The sequence below is a fragment of the Danio rerio genome, chromosome 19 (assembly GCF_052040795.2).
Source record: "Danio rerio strain M-AB ecotype USA chromosome 19, GRCz13ab, whole genome shotgun sequence".
NCBI classification, from domain to species: Eukaryota; Metazoa; Chordata; class Actinopteri; order Cypriniformes; family Danionidae; genus Danio; species Danio rerio.
In genome coordinates, this window is record NC_141039.2 from 28,465,971 (window position 1) to 28,483,810 (window position 17,840).

The 17,840-nt window shown below is 32.6% G+C and overlaps 1 protein-coding gene across 1 annotated transcript in view; it reads left to right on the forward strand.

Moving 5' to 3' along the window:
- mylipa (myosin regulatory light chain interacting protein a) overlaps positions 1–12,762 on the forward strand; it is a 38,326-nt gene extending 25,564 nt beyond the window's left edge. Inside the window, exons 4-7 of the mRNA NM_199983.2 lie at positions 3,559–3,756; positions 4,788–4,952; positions 9,560–9,971; positions 11,537–12,762. Of these exons, the coding sequence (NP_956277.2) occupies positions 3,559–3,756; positions 4,788–4,952; positions 9,560–9,971; positions 11,537–11,716 (955 nt within the window). The 3' untranslated portion in view covers positions 11,717–12,762. The remainder of the gene's footprint in view (positions 1–3,558; positions 3,757–4,787; positions 4,953–9,559; positions 9,972–11,536) is intronic.
- Positions 12,763–17,840: the final 5,078 nt, after the last annotated feature.

Consider the following 17,840-nt stretch of genomic DNA (forward strand, 5'->3'; position numbering starts at 1 on the left):
ATAGTGTTCATTTGTGCATCATAAAACATTTATAATAGTTGCTTTCATTATCTTCAGCTGGTACAGTGAAAACTAATGGCGGACGGCTGCTTCTCACTCAGGGCCATCTATGCAAATAGGGGAGAGAACATCACTAATGGGCAATGCTTTCCATCTCCGATGACATGTATGAAGGGACAATGTCAGTAAAAAGCATTTCTGCAGTCTGCTTTTTATAAAGTGTGATTTATAAAAAATATTAATAATACATTTTTGCCATTTACCAGATACTGGCTATATTCTCACACTGTTGCCTCAACCATTATAAAAGTTTTCATAAAAGATCCCCTATAAAATGTTATCTTTAGAGATATTATAAACTATAATGTATTTGCTGACACTTTAGATCAGCTTAATATGTGTCTCTTTAAAAGTACAAAAGTATGCTTGAATTTAAACTGTATTGTAGGGATGTCCTGATCAGGGTTTTTTTTTTTTTTTTTTTACTTCGAGTCAGTCATTTGATTTTGAGGATCTACCGCAACCCGATCCAATACTTCTATTATATATGAAAAAAAATAAAGATAAGTGAAGAAACAGATTTTGGATGTTCCTTTTTTTTTTTTTAATTCAACCTATTTTAAACATTCAACAGCTCTGTTCAAGCTACTTCAGAAGTTCTTTGTTTACCAATCGAGTAGTGATTGAGTGCAACAGTAAATGTAAAAATTATCTAATTTGAAAACAAGTAGCACCTCAACTTAAAATACCCGGCAGACCATCCCAAGTTTGCATATCTCACAGTTTGCTATGGCAATGTTGTCATCAACTTTATAACACCTCCAGGCCGCAGACATACTCATGCTTTCTGCTTTAAGCTGCTTCCGTGTTCTACTTTGCCGGCATTTAACCAATAAAGTGCTGTGATGCCGCACACATTGCTGTTTCAGTGTGAAGTGAAAGAAAGAGGTCTAACTCTTTGACACTGTATAACTATAGATTTGTTAAAAAATAATGACAATATATGTCCCGATCGGGAGGTAACATCCGTTCCGATCCAGTCTAAAATAGCTTGATTAGGCTTGATTTCTGATCACGTGATCCGATCTGGACATCCCTATGGTATTGTATTTTCATCTACAAAATAAAGCTCTAAAAGTTCATCTAAAGGGTATTTAATCACTCAGATAATATGAAAATACTGCAGTTCTATAATTTCTCACTGCATTTTTCTTTATATTATGTAAATGCATCTCTTCTGAGAACAATACAACATTGTAAAATAAATATTAAACAAAACAAAAAAAGACTTAAAGCACAAATCTAAGAGAAGCTAAATAACACCTGTAAAAAAAACACAAATATATTTTGTTCTAATATAAATAAAGCTAGGGTAGAGGATGTTCTTTTACCCTCCAACTTCTGTGGTTGGTTAGATGTCCAAATGAGCACAGTGAGCTATAATCCGTGCCCTTGTGAACCTCTTATCCAAGCCTGTGTGGATGTAAACAAAGCACTCGTAATGTCGTTTGACTAATTGCAGCTCTCCTTTTATACACTTCTGTTCAGAGTCTAGCTTGTTTTGGCTTGTAAACGGACTAGCTAATCAAACACAGTAGATTAATGAAATTCTTTCTATGGTGATTAATCATTGTCAACAAATCAAGTTAAGGCTGATGCATACATGAAGTAAATCAAAGGGCAACACAGAGCCATGGACTATTTTATTGACTGGCACAATATTAAATTACTAGTTTTTCCACATCTACAAATTGGCATTTTCATTTTGAAAATAGACGTGATCAGGTAGTAGATTTAAGATGTAGAATTTGCCAGTCAAGGCCACTCGTATTTAATGAAAGCAAAAGGAAAAACCTGCTCATGACTTTTGTAAAATTCGTTTGACAATAAAACATTTTAATAGCATGTCTTTTATTAATGATATTATATTCAGGAAATACTTTGAGAAATGAAAACATGTCCTCTGGAAGAATTTTAGAGGCTTTATCATTGATCAAATTGAAAACTTATTGTATATTTATTTGTACAGTGAATGATTAAGAAACTGTTATGACTGTAAATTATGTATTGAATATTTACTAAGTGTTGCCATGTATATAGCCAATTCTGCTTATATGGCAATAAATGAATAAATTAATTGCTTCATTGTTCTTATGTGGAGTTTGCATGTTTTCCCTGTTTGCGTGGGTTTCCTACAGGTGCTCTGGTTTCCCCCACAAGTCCAAAAACATGTGATTATAGGTGAATTGGATAGGTTAAAATGACCATAGTGTATGAGTGTGTATGGATGTTTTCCAGTGATGGGTTGCAGCTGGAAGGGCATCTGCTGTGTAAAACGTATGCTTGATAAGTTGGCAGTTCATTCCGCTGTGGCCACCCCAGATTTACAAAGGGACTAAGCCGAAAAGAGATTGAATGAATTAATAATTGATTGCTTCATCATTGCTATTTCCTATAATAAAAGGTCATTTTCAGATGATCCGCTTAAGTTACTTTGTTTATGAGTGGCACTATAAGCATAATATTATATAATCCGTTATTAGGTCTTTATCGATTTGAGTTCTTTTATGTATTTATTTTTAGCACTAATTTATTAAGTGAAATTATATTAAACTACTCATATTATATTTATTAGGTTTTATTCAGTTTTTTTTTCTCTACAGACATTGGAATTAATCTGTTTGAGCTTTTTATTTATTACCGTTGTTTTTGTTGTTGTGTTTTTTTTTAATTACAAAAGTGTGTATTGTATGTAATGATATTAGTGAGTGCTTTTATACAGGAAATACTTTTAAGGGAAATGTTTAAAAACATGTTTTCTGGAGGAATTTTTGTGCAATTTAGTGGAATTTTAACGGATCATTGATCAAATTGAAACCACCTTTTATTAGTGTTATCTGTACATTTATTTGTACAGTGAATGATTAAGAAATGGTTGTGATTGTAAATTATATATTGAATATTTACTACAAGTGTTGCCATGAATATAGCCAATGTTGCTGATATGGCAATAAATAAATAATTCATGAATCATTAAATTATGCATCATTAAATAAATACTACAAATTGCTTGCTTCATTGGTATTTCCTATATTAAAAAAAGGTTCTTTTCAGATTATCTGTAAAAATATAATATAATATAATATAATATAATATAATATAATATAAAGCCCTGACCTCACCCCCTATGATTTTTCCATGTGGGTTCATTAAAGATATGGTGTTTCGACCATCTCTACCAGCTAACATTGAGGAATTAAAAGATGGAATGGCTGCAGCTATCTAAACTGTTATGCCCAAAATGCTACAAAGAGTTTAATAAGTGTGAGTATCGGGTTGTTGTCACTCAAGTGTCAGGAGGGGATCATATATTATATAATATAATATAATATAATATAATAAAAGATTTTTCTTTATTGTTTTTGTAAAGACCACATACCATGGTAAATAATTAATAAATTTTGAGCTAAAGTATCTGTTACCAGTCATAATTGGGCATGTGATCAAGTGGCATGTGCGTTTCCTCTCAGACTCAATGTGTCTCTTGTGTTTTTGCAGTATCATAGCCAAGCACAAGGCTCTGGAGGGTCTGAGCCAGGCCTCGGTGGAGTATCAGGCTCTGCAGCTGGTGTCGTCACTGGAGCATTATGGGGTGGAGTGGCACTGGGCGCGGGACGCTGAAGCACAAAGACTGGCTATCGGTGTGGGTCCAGAGGGCATCGCTATCTGTCGAGATGATTTCAGCCTGGTCAACAGGTCAGACACAGACAAATGGTGTAATTGTTTGCCTGAAAATTAGCATTAATCATGTAACATTAAGTCTGCCTTTACAACCGTGCATTTTTATTTGAACACTATCTGTTTGTTTATCTGTATTCATTTATTTTTATTTTTTTATCAGATTTTTTTTTGTGCTTTTTTTTTTATATTTCTATATGGATTTCTTTATTTGTATTTCATTTATTTTATTTTTTTATTTGTATTTATTTACTACTTATTTGTATTTCTTTACTACTTTTATTTGTATTTATTTACTACTTTTATTTGTATTTATTTATTTGCATTATTTGTATTTTTTTGTATTTTATTTAAATTAAGTTGTATTAATAATCACCTAAGTTACCAATATTCATCAATGCTGGCATTTCCACCTTCAGGAGTTTCCAAGTTTCAGAAAAGATCTTTACATTTCTTCATACATGTATACAAATATTAATTAAAACACAATTTATATTATTATAAACCATAGCATTTGAGTTTAAAGAAAATTCTTGAAGTTTGCATCATTTAAAAGTTTCTTAAAATAGAAACAAAATATGATAAGTCGTGTGTATGCTTGCTGTATAAACGTCTTATTATAATATAATTAAGAATATAGTTAAAGCCGAATGGTGTCACTTATTACTAGCAACTCATAGATTTCCCACAATTTTACATTATGTCACATTTGAAAATGTTTTGATGAGGAAAGGGCTTTGTACTTCATTTGTGTTTCAGTATCTATGTATGAGGTCATCATTTGACATCACGATGGGTCAGTGTGACCAGTGCAGAGCATTAACTTTTTTTTTATTTTATAAATGTTTGTTTGACTGGATGCTCGGGTGCGATTACAGATTGTGTCTTTATAACATGGAAGCTTCTATAAAAAATCTAAATGTAAATAATCTGTTATTTCTAAATGCAATGGGCTACATTTATGCCAATGCATTTTAGAGACATTTAGACTAAGTCAATTTTTGTAATCTAACTTTGTCTAATGCATCATCTTTTTTTCTTTGATGCAGGATATCCTATCCCATCATTCAAATCGCCACGCAGTCAGGAAAGAGCGTATACTTGACTGTCACCAAGGAGAGCAGCGACAGTGTGGTCCTGCTGTTCAAGTTGATCAGTAATCGAGCCGCCAGTGGACTTTACCGCGCCATCACGGAGACACACGCTTTTTACAGGTGAGAGACACTTTGACAAGCACGTCCAGGGGTCAGAGACCATAAAACCCTTCATTGAACACAGTCATGCTTCATTACATTCTGAAATTGTGTAACATTAGTGTGAAGTTAAGCAGGTTGATAAGGTGAACACTGCTGGAAAAGACTATTTATTTTTTTATGTACCTTCCTTTTTTTTTTTTTCTAGTCTAGTCTAAAGAAAACATTAGTATACACTTAAGTATTTATTTTGTCTCACTTTATCAGCTTGAGTATTTTGATCCTGACTTTATCCAGTATTTATGTGTTTGTATTAGAAATGCATGCAAATTAGCACATAATAAATCTCTTTAATTACAAGTTTTCTAAGATATATTCAAATATTTAAATTTATAATGTTAATAAAGTATTGTTATCTAGTGGTTTTTATTTTCTCTCCTGTTTTTCACTTGCTTCTTGCCTTTACATGTGATATGCACTTCTTTTTTTTTTATATGATTTTTAACATCTGGCATGGTTAATTATATATGTTTGGATGACTTTTTTTCTATCTATTGTCATGGTAGTGAGGAAAAAATCTGTTTGGCCTGATTCTTGTTTGTTTTTTTGCACTGCCTTTTGTAGAAAGCAACTATATCCGCGGTTTAAATTTTTCATTAATTTTTCATTAATTTTAATTTTATTATTATTATTTTTATTTTTTATTTTTTCTTTTATGGAAAACAGGATTATGAGCTTTTATTTTGCGCTTTCTTTGAACATTTTTTTTTTATTACACATTTGGACTTTGGATATTTTGAAAACGGCAAGCTCTGAGAAAGTCTTGCATCGTTAAATCAAGTTATAAAGTAACCAATAACAAAATAGCAGTATAAGTGGGTCAGACTTACGAAAACAAATAACAAAATCTGTTAACTAAAATCCAGTAAATTAAGTTAAATGGTCAACAAACAAAATTCCATAATATAATAGTTTACACATATTTTAAAAATCCCATGAACCAATGAGTAATTAAATAATTCCATTAATAATTAAATGAATAAAATTGTGTTAGTTTATTTATGCAAACAAACGGGCAGACTGATTAGTTCATTTTAACAATGTGACATTTAATAATACTTTAAATAAATGAAAGCGTTAAATAAAAGCAAATACATTTTTGTCGTGTGCATTTGAATATAAATATACTCTTTCAATCAAATCAAACAATAAAATGTAAAATATAAAAACATAATTCAATACAAGAATAAAAAAAGAATAAAAACTCAAATTAGTCCTAGTAAAATGACTAAAATCAACAGCTGAACACTGATCTCATGAATTCAGTTCAATAAACCAACTAATCCCTCTAAAAAATAGCATCCAATGAATTAATAAGTAAATAAATTCCCATAAATTAATACATAAAAATAATCAATTTCATGATTAAATTCCCAGAAAACATGATTCAAATTAAAACCAATTGATAAATTCTAGTTTAATCAAATAATAAATCAAAACCCATAAAATCTCCTGAATCAGAATCACTCAAACTATTAGGATTAAAACTTGAATTCAGTCTTATGCTAGAGAGCAGTCAACAAAAAAACCTGACTGAGATGTTGCTCTCTAGCAACATGCGCTCCCATTATTCAACCCTGACAGTGTTACATAAGCCTGCTTTCACCTGTTTAAATACGTGTTAGTGTGTGAGGTGCAGTTTCTCCGGCTCCTGATAAGAGCTTTTTATTGGCGAGACGCTGGATAAGCAGTCAGCTGCTGCTCTCCGCCCTTCAACTCTAACAAGCGACACCATCCTTCATTTTCACTGCTCCGCCAGCTTTTCAGTAGCCCATTATATCTGATGGATAATGGAGAATTGGAGGTGCTGAGTGACAGACGCTCAGCAGATAACCTTCTAATGTCTGATCTGCCGTAGAAATGGCTGATATCATATCATTTTAGATATACTGGTAAAAATCTTCCTCATGATAATAATTAATCCTCCTGTGATTTTTATGATAATTGAAAACGTGGAAACTGGAAGTTGTTTGGTCGGCGCTAAATGGTATTATGAAAAATAAAATCAGTAGCAATACAGTATGTGCAATACAGTTCTGCATGCTTCTGAAACCATTTACAAACAGAGATGTCAAGTAAATTGTCACCTTAGACTTATAAGGTTCTATCAGACATTTGTCAAAATTGAGTTATTCACATATTATTATTAAATGGCAACTTATTTACATTATGGGATGTTTTTTATACATCGTTTACATTTTAATACGTTTTATTTAAAAAACAAATGTTACCTACTGTTTGCTAGGGAGTGCGAAAACTTTAAAGCTCAATATCTAAAAATCATTCAGAACACCAATAGAACCTTGTAATTTCAAGGCGATTAAATGTGGTTCTTTTGATAACGGACCTAGTTTTATTTTTACACAACAAGAAAGAAATCATTCTGTTTGTTGATTATACCATAGTGTTAATTACGCAGTAGTTTAAAATGAAAACTAATACAAAGTTATACTAACGGGCAAAAAACATCTTTGTTTACTGAAATCAAATGAAAAATTTTCAATAAATGGAAAAACTAAAACAACAGTCACTGAAAACCTGAAACTGAGTAAATGACTGGGTAAAAAATTAATGAAAAAATGAATGATCATTTTCAGAATTCATATGATGATCCGAAATATGGCTGTTTGGAGGAAAATCTAGCCAGTTTAGCACATGATTGTATAAAAAATCATCATTTATTACACAAAAAAAAAATTCTTGGTTGTCTTTGCTGAATCAAATTACCCGCATGAGTCCATTGAACTCATGTTAAATTGACTTAAAACAGCTTGCATAACTTTATAAAACTAAGTTAGAACATGGTTAACTTAGTTAAATAAGTTACTATGAACTAAAAACATATTCTGTCATGACTAATTGATCATTTTTTTTTTTTGCAGTGTAATATAAAATGCATGTTCTAGATTTTCTTTTGTTAAATATAAACTTGTTGTATATGATTAAACTATGTATGATCTTTAATATGAAGGCATTTTTTATATGAATTCATAATTTACTTGTATTCGCTGTATTTGTTTTTGTATTTAGTGTTTGTTTAATCTTTTTTATTATTATTACTAAGAGGTTTGCACAGGAGTTAAAGCTGGGTAAACATTAGACTTTGCTTTGGTTTATGCTGGATGTGTTCTGTTAACTGCAAATCTAGAAGTACTAAAACTAAATGTAAATTATTTCATTTCAATTAACGAGTCATATAATGGAATAAAAAATAAAAAGAAATGATAAATGGGAAAACCGTTAATGAAACAAACTAAATTGAAATGTAGAGGCATTTAAAAATGTATGGAAGTAATACAATTAAAAAATTAAAAGGCAAAACTTTAATAAACATGGTTAAGTTTAGAACATGAGGTTATTCTCCACTGTGCGGTTATCTCTTTTTTTTTTTTTTTTTTTTTTTTTTTTTTTTAAATCAAAACATCCACATGAATCATATTGCATATCCCATTTGTGTATTTTTTTTAATTTTTTTCCAGGGGCTACACGTATATCATTTTAGCATCGATATCGCACTGTGATCTTTCACAATAGACTCAGCATTGCATGTCTTGTGATGCATGTTTGTGATGTAATATAATATTTTTACTTGTGATGCAATATCTTTGACTATTTTTAAATCATTCAGGCTGAGGAGATGGTACAGCTTGTAGATTTTAATGATTAATTTCATTGAAATATATTTTTAGTAATCCATTATTGCACCCTACTCGAAAAATGATAATGTTTATTTGTTTAATTTGTTGTATTTTTTTAAAATTTGGATTCATGTATGCTTGTAGATGCACTTATCTACAGAATCATCACAATCAATCTAAAATTCTTCATTCTTTTTCAAATCGAGATTCAAGTCATCTGGTGAAATTTTATTCATATTGCAATGTATATTGCAGAATAATATCACAATGTTAGATTTTCCAATATCAACCCTATTTTTACTGTTAGTCGTGTAAAAAAAAAAAAAAAAAAAGTTGTACGAAAGTTTATTAGTCAGTGGAAGCAGTTAAATCTTGTTTATTAAGCAACCGCTATTGGGTTTCCTGGCTGTTACTAATTCACGGGTGCTAGTAGTTTCCACGCAATATAAGATATACTATTGATCACAGAACTGTGCTTCCCTGGCAAGATGCGCATGACCATTACTGTTGTTATCATGATTATGATTTTTAATTTCATTCTATCATGCAGCACTACTAGCAAATATTGGTATTTCTATAGGAATAGCTTATTTAATTAGGTAAGTCAATTGAGAACTAGTTCTTATTTACAATGACGACCTGGCCAAGAGGCAACATTAAAGCAGATACGAAGGAGCAGGGACACAATACAATAACAATTTCACAGATGCGGATAACTTAAACCAAGGAAAAATTAAAAACATGCATAGCGATTTTGTACTGTTAACTGGATTGAATTTTAAAGGATGATAGTGGAATGAAAGTGCTGAGCTTTAAGGTCTGCTGCAGATGATTCAAAGCATTAGCAGCAGAAAACTAAAAACCGTAGCTACCGAATGAAGTTGACTATGAAAGTCATTCCTTTAATCTTGCTTTAATTTTTGTCTGTAGATGTGACACAGTGACCAACGCCGTCATGATGCAGTACAGCCGGGATTTCAAGGGTCACCTGGCTTCACTTTTCCTCAACGAGAACATCAACCTGGGGAAGAAGTACGTATTTGATATCCGCCGCACATCTAAGGAAGTGTACGACTACGCCAGACGCGCACTTTACAATGCGGGGATCGTGGACATGATGTCTCGGCCGGGAGAGCGCACGCCATCCAACCGCTCTCCGTCCCGGGAGCAGGAGGGGGCGCTGGACTGTGGGGGCTGCCAGCAGAGCCGCCTGCTGCAGGAGAAGCTGCAGAAGCTGAGGGAGGCTCTGCTCTGTATGCTGTGCTGCGAGGAGGAGATTGACGCCGCCTTCTGCCCCTGCGGACACATGGTCTGCTGCCAGAACTGTGCTGCTCAGTTGCAGGTCAGACAACTTTCAGCTTCATTTAATGCACATTAAAAGTTCAAGGCAAAATGCATGAATAAAACTGCATGTATTAAAAATAAATGCTAGAAATTACTGCATAAATGGAATTTTCTAAAGGAAATCTCATGAATATATTAATGAATTAAATTAGAAACTGAATGATTAATTTATTTGTGAAATCATGTGAATTATATATAATTATGTATTATGATTATTATATAATATGATAAATGAGTTTTAGATAAGTTTAGCAAATTTTTTTTTTCAACAGTGTTAAAGTATGCTGCAAAAATTAAAGTTAAAGAAGTATGGTGTAATCTTGTAGTACTAGTTAGGGGAACTATAATCCTCCATAATACACTGAAAAAGTTCTGGCTATTTCTAGACTCCAATAACTGTTGTTTTTCTGTTAACTATGTTGTTAATATAGTTTATTTACTTTTTGTTTTGTATATATAATTTATAATTTAATGATTTCTTCAGGATTTAAGGGGCAGTTCACCAAAAAATGGATAAATTACTCGCCCTTCACTTCAAAACCTGTTTGTGTTTCTTTATTTAGTTGAACACAAATTAGGTCATTTCAAAGAATGTTTGCTGTCACCCATTTACTTCTATAGTACTTTTTAAACTATGGAAGTCAATGTGTACCAACAACTAGCATTTTTTCTAAATAACTTTTGCATAAAAAAAAAAAAAAACAACTCAAAGCAATAACTACTAGTTAACTATTAACCTTTTAACTGCCTCAATTCAATAAAAAAAATAATTGGGGGTGGATTTCTTACTCCTAATGTCGCTTGTTAACACACTCTTTACACTACTAAATTGTTGATATGTCAGATAGTAAATTGTTGATAGTTGATAGTAAAAATACTGGAGTTAATACATATACTATGGAAAGCAGCAAATGTCAGCGTATACCAATTTATTTAAAAACATAAACAAAATAAAATGATTTAGTATTCAAAAATGCCATTATTTTTTGAAGTATGCCATAAAATATTTCAGAATCTCATTTAACTTTTTTTTTTTTTTCTTTAACATTAAAACCATTATTTTTTTATGTTTATTTTTTATTTTTCATAAATAAATGCTGTGTGGTGTAAAGCATTATTTCAAACGGTAATTTTAAATTCATTTATTCATTATTTAAAATTAACATTCAACATTATTTAAATAATACGGTCAACTATTTGGCTCTATTTATAGAGCAGACAGTTAAAGGGTTAAGACATGCATAAATGCTGTATGTAACCACTTAAAAAATAGTTACAACCTCTTAGAAAAAGCAGTGAATTATAAAATGGATCACCATTAGACTTTCAAAATAAATCATGTTTCTAAAATAGCAATGAACTGCATCAACCAAAAAGACTAAATCTCTGTTGTTGACATTTCCTCCACTGCCATAATTAAGACTCTTTTGTACATGGCATACAATCTACTGGCCCACATGATGGTTATATTATTATTTAAACACCATATAACCATGCACACAGTATTTTATTGGGCTATAAATGCTGACCCAAGTCTCTTGTCTTTATTTTTATTTTTTTCAGTCATGCCCAGTTTGTCGCTCAGAAGTCGAACATGTCCAACATGTCTACTTGCCCACATGTACCAGTCTACTAAACCTGACCATTGGCGAAAACAGCCCAGAGCCCATCCATCGAGGCATGGCGGCCCATACCTGCACTACTAACGACTACTCCACCAGCGAGAAAATCTACCAAAACTAAACTGACCAACCCGCTCATCCACCGGACTGAAAGTCTGAGAGCCCAAGGTCGACTCGCTCCTCGGTGAAAATGTTTCTGAAACCATCGAGGAGCTGATTTCTTGTTATTTTTTCCATGTCTGTGAATGTTTGTCTCTTAAATTAATTCTATCAGTTGATCTGATAAATGAAAGTGTTTTCTTTTACGCGTTTAATTGAAAGTGTTTATTTTCTTCATACGCAAGAGCATGCAGACGTTGTTTTTGCCTCATAACCTGCACAAAATCTGTATGCCGATGTTTAGAAAGTAGTTTATTTAAAAGAATTTTATGTTTCGCTTTTAATATGCAACGTCCACTTTTTGAGTGTTTATTTGCTGTGGATTTGACTTTATTTTAAGTAGTTTTCCATGCCAATGAAGAAAAAGGTATTTAATGGCGGGCGGTGGCAAAAACCCAGCACTTTTAAGACTAGAGGAAGTTGTCAAACTACTGATCCTCCTTTCATAGATTCATAACTTCCATAATCGACACTCCTTAGAGATGTATGCTTTAAATTGTTTTTGTTTTTATATTTTTTTGTTTGTTCTTTGGTTGAAGAAAGATTTGGTTTGAGTTTAAAAAGGGTACTGAGTGATCTGCTAACCATTTTAAGAGATTGAGTTTTTTTTTATTATTGTGTGTTGTTTTTGTGGAAGGTTATCTATAGGAAAGTTTTTATTGAAAACAAACAAAAAGATGATCTAATCGACACTGTCACTTTACCAAGGAGTTTCCTAAGTGTATTGTTCCTAGGGGTTTGCCTTAATGTAGCAGCAACACGGTGTGTTTGATATGCATTCTTTCTTTGCACAGACCATTATTGAGAGATGAAGAGGACTATTTTCTTTCTACTGCAGACACGATATCCAGCAGTCACAGCAGGGGATATTTTTTCAATTTGTACAAGTAGGATTTGTTTCTGTTTGTTTGAAGCAAAAACTATGCTCTGTAAATATATAGAAGTAACTCTCAATCTTTTTATATTTGTTTGAACGAGAGGTATTAATAAAGCTGTTTTTTAACGAAATTTTGCGTGGGTTTATTTTTTTCTGCTTGTTTTTGACAAACAGGGCAACAATACATATTTGACATGCAAATCAGATGCTAATTGGCATCAATTCATATGATCAGCAGAAATATTGTTGGTTTATATTTTTTCTAAAACTTGTTCCCATGAATAGGCATTAGCCGGTATACGTTTCTGATGGTATGATAACCTTGGATAAAAATATCATGGTTTTTAGATCTCACAGTATTGGGTTCACGCCCCATTCACATGAGCGTTGCCAAACTGCATTGTGGATTTGTCTGTTCCACTTCAGTGGTGTTGCTTGCTGCCGAAGTTGGAAATTTCTAAACTTTTTTTAAATGCCAATGGATGGGTCAGCTAATCAGATCACCTTTATGCAAATACACCAGCTCAGACAGTAGTTGATTGCGTACTAATTTTATTGGCTGACGCTGCTATGACTATCAAACTTCAGACACGACCTCTGGCAAGCGTTGACTGAAGCTCTGTGTGAATCTGGTGTTTCTGCCCTAAAATAAGTTACTTTTTAAATGTCTTCGTAAAAACCAAAGGTATTTCCCCAATTGAACACTATTTTATTTTAGTGAACATTTATGAAAAAAAAAATTAACATGTCAGGCTATATGGTTAAAATAAAGAATTAACTTCTGCTTGCTTTCTTTGTTTCAAAAACGCAGATCTTTATTCATTATTTACAACACAAAATAATACATAAAAAAAAACTTACATGTACTTTAGGACTGATATAACAGGATTTTAGTGGTTTTAAAACCTTGAAACCGGTTATCGTCCCATGCCTACCTATGAAAGAGACTATGAAAGCTAAATTAATCTGAGACCAACACTGTTATTTCAAGACATTGTTTGCCCTCTATAGTGACCACTTCAAGGCTTAGGGCAGGAGAGTCAAACTCTGTTTCTGGAGGGTTGTAGCCCAGAACACAATGAAAAAAAATAGTTGATTCCACTTTTAAAATGAAGTGATGATTTTCAGGAAATTTTACTCAAATAGTCAAGTGCAGTAATTGGATTGCGGTTTGGAAAAGTTAAGGTTTTATAACCGGACACATTTTCTGCTATATCGTTCCTAAGGTATGTGTAACATTTTTATTCATTAATTTATTTATTTTTTAGGAAAACGATATCTCCAGCAGGAAAGAGATCCAAAGATAAATTGTAAAGAAATCTGTGTTTTTGAATCTATAATGTAGACTGCAGAAGTCGATGGTCTTAGATTCATTTTCATTGTTTAGCCTGACATGTTTATTGCTGCTGTCAACCTCAACTGGTGGACCAATGATGATGCTAAAGCCCGCTGTGATTTACCTGAAACTCAAATTCAATTTATTTTTATTTCTATAGCACTTTAACAATGTAGATTGTGTCAAAGCAGCTTATTATAGATGAAAAACATAGTACTCTAAATATTGAAACCACTTCAGTCCAGTTTTCAGAGTTTAATTTCTGTTAAGCTCAGATCAGTGTAATATAAATGTCACTGCTGAAAGCCCAAACGCTGAAGAGCAAATGACATCTTTTGGAAGTGTAGGATGTGGAAATGAGGAAAGGGGAAAAGCACACAAACAGTTAAAATATGAGTTAAAATATGGAAAACTTTAAATTCAGGTTTGTTTTTTATGCAATATATTTATAATTGTTTCCATTATTGATTAATGCTTTTTTTTCTATTTTTGATCTGTGACCTCATTTTATTAATCTAAATGGTGTTGAATTCTTTTGCCATCTGATTTTCATAAAATATTTGATTATGCTTAATTTGTCAATCTGCACTGTAAAACTGCTGGTTTACACAACTCATTTGTGTGGGACAACATGAAGGAATTAATTAACTTTATTAGTTTCTACAATTTTCAGTAAAACATGAAACTATTAAGTTTTGAAAATTTTAAAAAAGTAGTTGGAACAAACAATGAACATAATTTTTTGAGTGTGTGAAAAAAGATCCCATGGCAGTTTGTGGCACCAAACAACTCCTCCTTCAAAGCATCATGGGAGTTTGAAGTGTTCATCAGTAAACTTCGAAGTAATCAATTTTGAGCACTTTGATTTGTAATAAAACTTTAATATGGCAACTATGATTATGAACCATGAAGTGCTCTTCGGTCTGTGATATATCCCATATGGAATGCACTACAAGTCATGACCAGTGCTGCATTCCAGTCCAGTTGTGTTATGCCCTTTACTTGTTAACTTTCCCTGTCTTGTTGTCTCAGATGTGTCATTGATTAAGTTACACAAATGGAACTTTCTGACGTTATAATGGAATGCTCTAAAACAGGGGTCACCAATCTCTGTCCTGGAGGGCCGGTGTCCCTGCAGAGTTTAGCTCCAACTTGCCTCAACACACCTGCCTGAATGTTTCAAGTATACCTAGTAAGACCTTGATTAGCTTGTTCAGGTGTGTTTGATTAGGGTTGGAGCTAAAACCTGCAGGACACCGGCCCTCCAGGAACAAGTTTGGTGATCCCTGCTCTAAAACATAGGTGACAAACTCAGCTCATCTCCACAGTTTAATTCCAACCCTAATTAAAAATCCCTGATCAAACTAAGTTATTTAGGCTTGCTTGAAACCTAGGGTTGAAACTAAACTGCAGAAACTGAGTTTTACTCGCTTGCTCTAAACCAGGGGTGTCCAAACTCAGTCCTTGAGTGCCAGTGTCCTGGAGAGTTTAGCTCCAACCCTAATCAAACACACCTGAACCAGCTTAAGCCCTTACTGTATATACTAGAAACGTCCGGGCAGGTGTGTTGAAGCAAGTTGGAGCTAAACTATGTAGGACACTGGCGCTCCAGAACCGAGTTTGAACACCCCCGCTTTAAACCTTTGCGCACTTTGAAACTACGCTGTTGTGACATAACAATCGCACTGTATTCTGGGGCAAATAGGTGCTGGAGTAGACATGAAGCCACCTCGGTCAAAGTCAAGGGGTCAAGGGTATGTCTATGTAAAATTCCTTGATATTTCACTTGACGAAGTGGAACACACTTTAAAATGGCGATGGGGATTTGAGTACATGTCTAAAAGTAGAGTGGAACATAGCCCACCACTTTGAGTAGATGAAACTGATTCAAGACCAGTGTAAAGGGCTAGCACACTCAATAATTCACATTTACTCACCTCATGGTTGCAAACTTTTGAGATTTGTTTTTCTTCTGTTAAACACAAAAGTCTGCATGAACTGGAAGTTGTGGCCATTTTCTTTTTTTTTCTTCCCTTTTTTTTACAAATTGTGATGCAGATCCTAGAACAACTAAATATTAAATGAGAAAATAGGGGGCATGGCTTTTTTACTGCAAACTGACTGGATAAAGTAAACTGGGTAAAAAGTAAATAAATTATTAACAAAAAAAAAAATTGATTTATTGGATAAATGAAATAAGCATTTCATTCAGAAAAATTGGGGAAAGAGTTTTGGGAGAGTTAATAAAATCTCAGACACCTCACCATTTCTCTTTGTTGTCACAGCGATGACAAAAGGGACAGTTCAGTACCTCAGACAGGCATAATCATTGAACAAGCTGCGCTTTCAGATTTTAATTTTAGATTACAGGGGCAAACATTTTGTTTTGTTTTTTAATTACATGCACAGATTAATTGTTCACCAAAAACTAGCAATGTGTGTTAACAAAATCAATATGGTTAGTTTAGATTTTATCCATATAGTTTAAAAGATCCTTTGTGTAATTTAAAAAAGTAAAGATGAAACTAAAACTACCAGACTGTTAAAAATGGTTTATTGAGTTCAATGGTCGTTTACACTTATTTATGCTTTTGAATAATATTGGGAAAGATTAACCTCCACTTTAGTAAGTTTGAAACACTAATACAATAACAGAAAAGAACTGATAGCTTAATATATGATTTTTGTAATTTACATGACCTTCCTAGACAATATATAGTTTCAAACCTACTAAAAGTCATTTTGTTGAAGGTTTCAACATTAAAAGTTGTCAGAGAAGAGATCAAAATCCCATAATGCAATTTGAATGTGTAAATAAATGAATAACACCAATCACAAACTACAAGCAAATTATAAATATTGTAGATGGCAAGTAAAAACTTTACTTAACAGATTCTGCTAAGAACACTTTCATTAGCAAAAGAGAGCAAAACAACCTTTTGTAGGCCTTTTAATATTGACTTGCTGTTTTTAACCCCTACAGACCTAAATTATGTTCCCAGTTTCTAATAGTGTTAGTGTTTTCACACTTCTTAAAGGGCCCATAAATGAGGTCAGATTATAATAATAAAAATTCAACAACCTTTAAGTATATATACTGTATATTTGTTGTCCCTTTCAATGGACATCAGGTTAGAATAGTTGTACTTCCTAAACATTAAACCAACATAAAATACAAAAAAGACATACTTGATCGCTGGCTTAATCTTGAAAAATATTTTTAAAATCACAAACATTAAGATTGTAACATTTTTACTGTAATTTTGAGGTTTTGTTTGTATAGATTGCATCATGTTTATAACAAACCTTAACTTCATCTTCCTCATCCGTCCACATAATGTCCACATTTCAGATATTTGCTGTATTTGCTGTATTTCAGCATCTGCTTTATGCTCAAGAACTTTAAGATCTGTATATTCTGCATATGAAATGGGTTCAGCAATGAATTAGTTAATGGATATAGCTTTATTTGTATGAAAAGTTCAATCAGCATTCCTGGAGATTTAATTTCAGTAACAGATTTTCAACCCATCTTCCATCCTAATGAACTGACATACAGTATTTGAAAAATCCTGATCTAAAGCTTGAAATGTTAAAAGATTTGAAACTTTGATTAGTAAGTTCAATCCCTCTTTTTTTTTACACACAATCACAAATACAATGAAGTATTGGCAAACATATCAATAAATCTGAATAAAAGCTGTAAATGTGGCTTACGTCTGTGTCTGGAGTGAAGTGATGCCATGCTGCTTTTCAGTGTATTGAATTTTTGTTCATATTACAACATGTCGAGCCTTACTGCCATTTGATTGGATAACAATCGCCCATGCTCATGAACTGCAGGCTTTAAATTAGATGAAATGTTCAGGAACT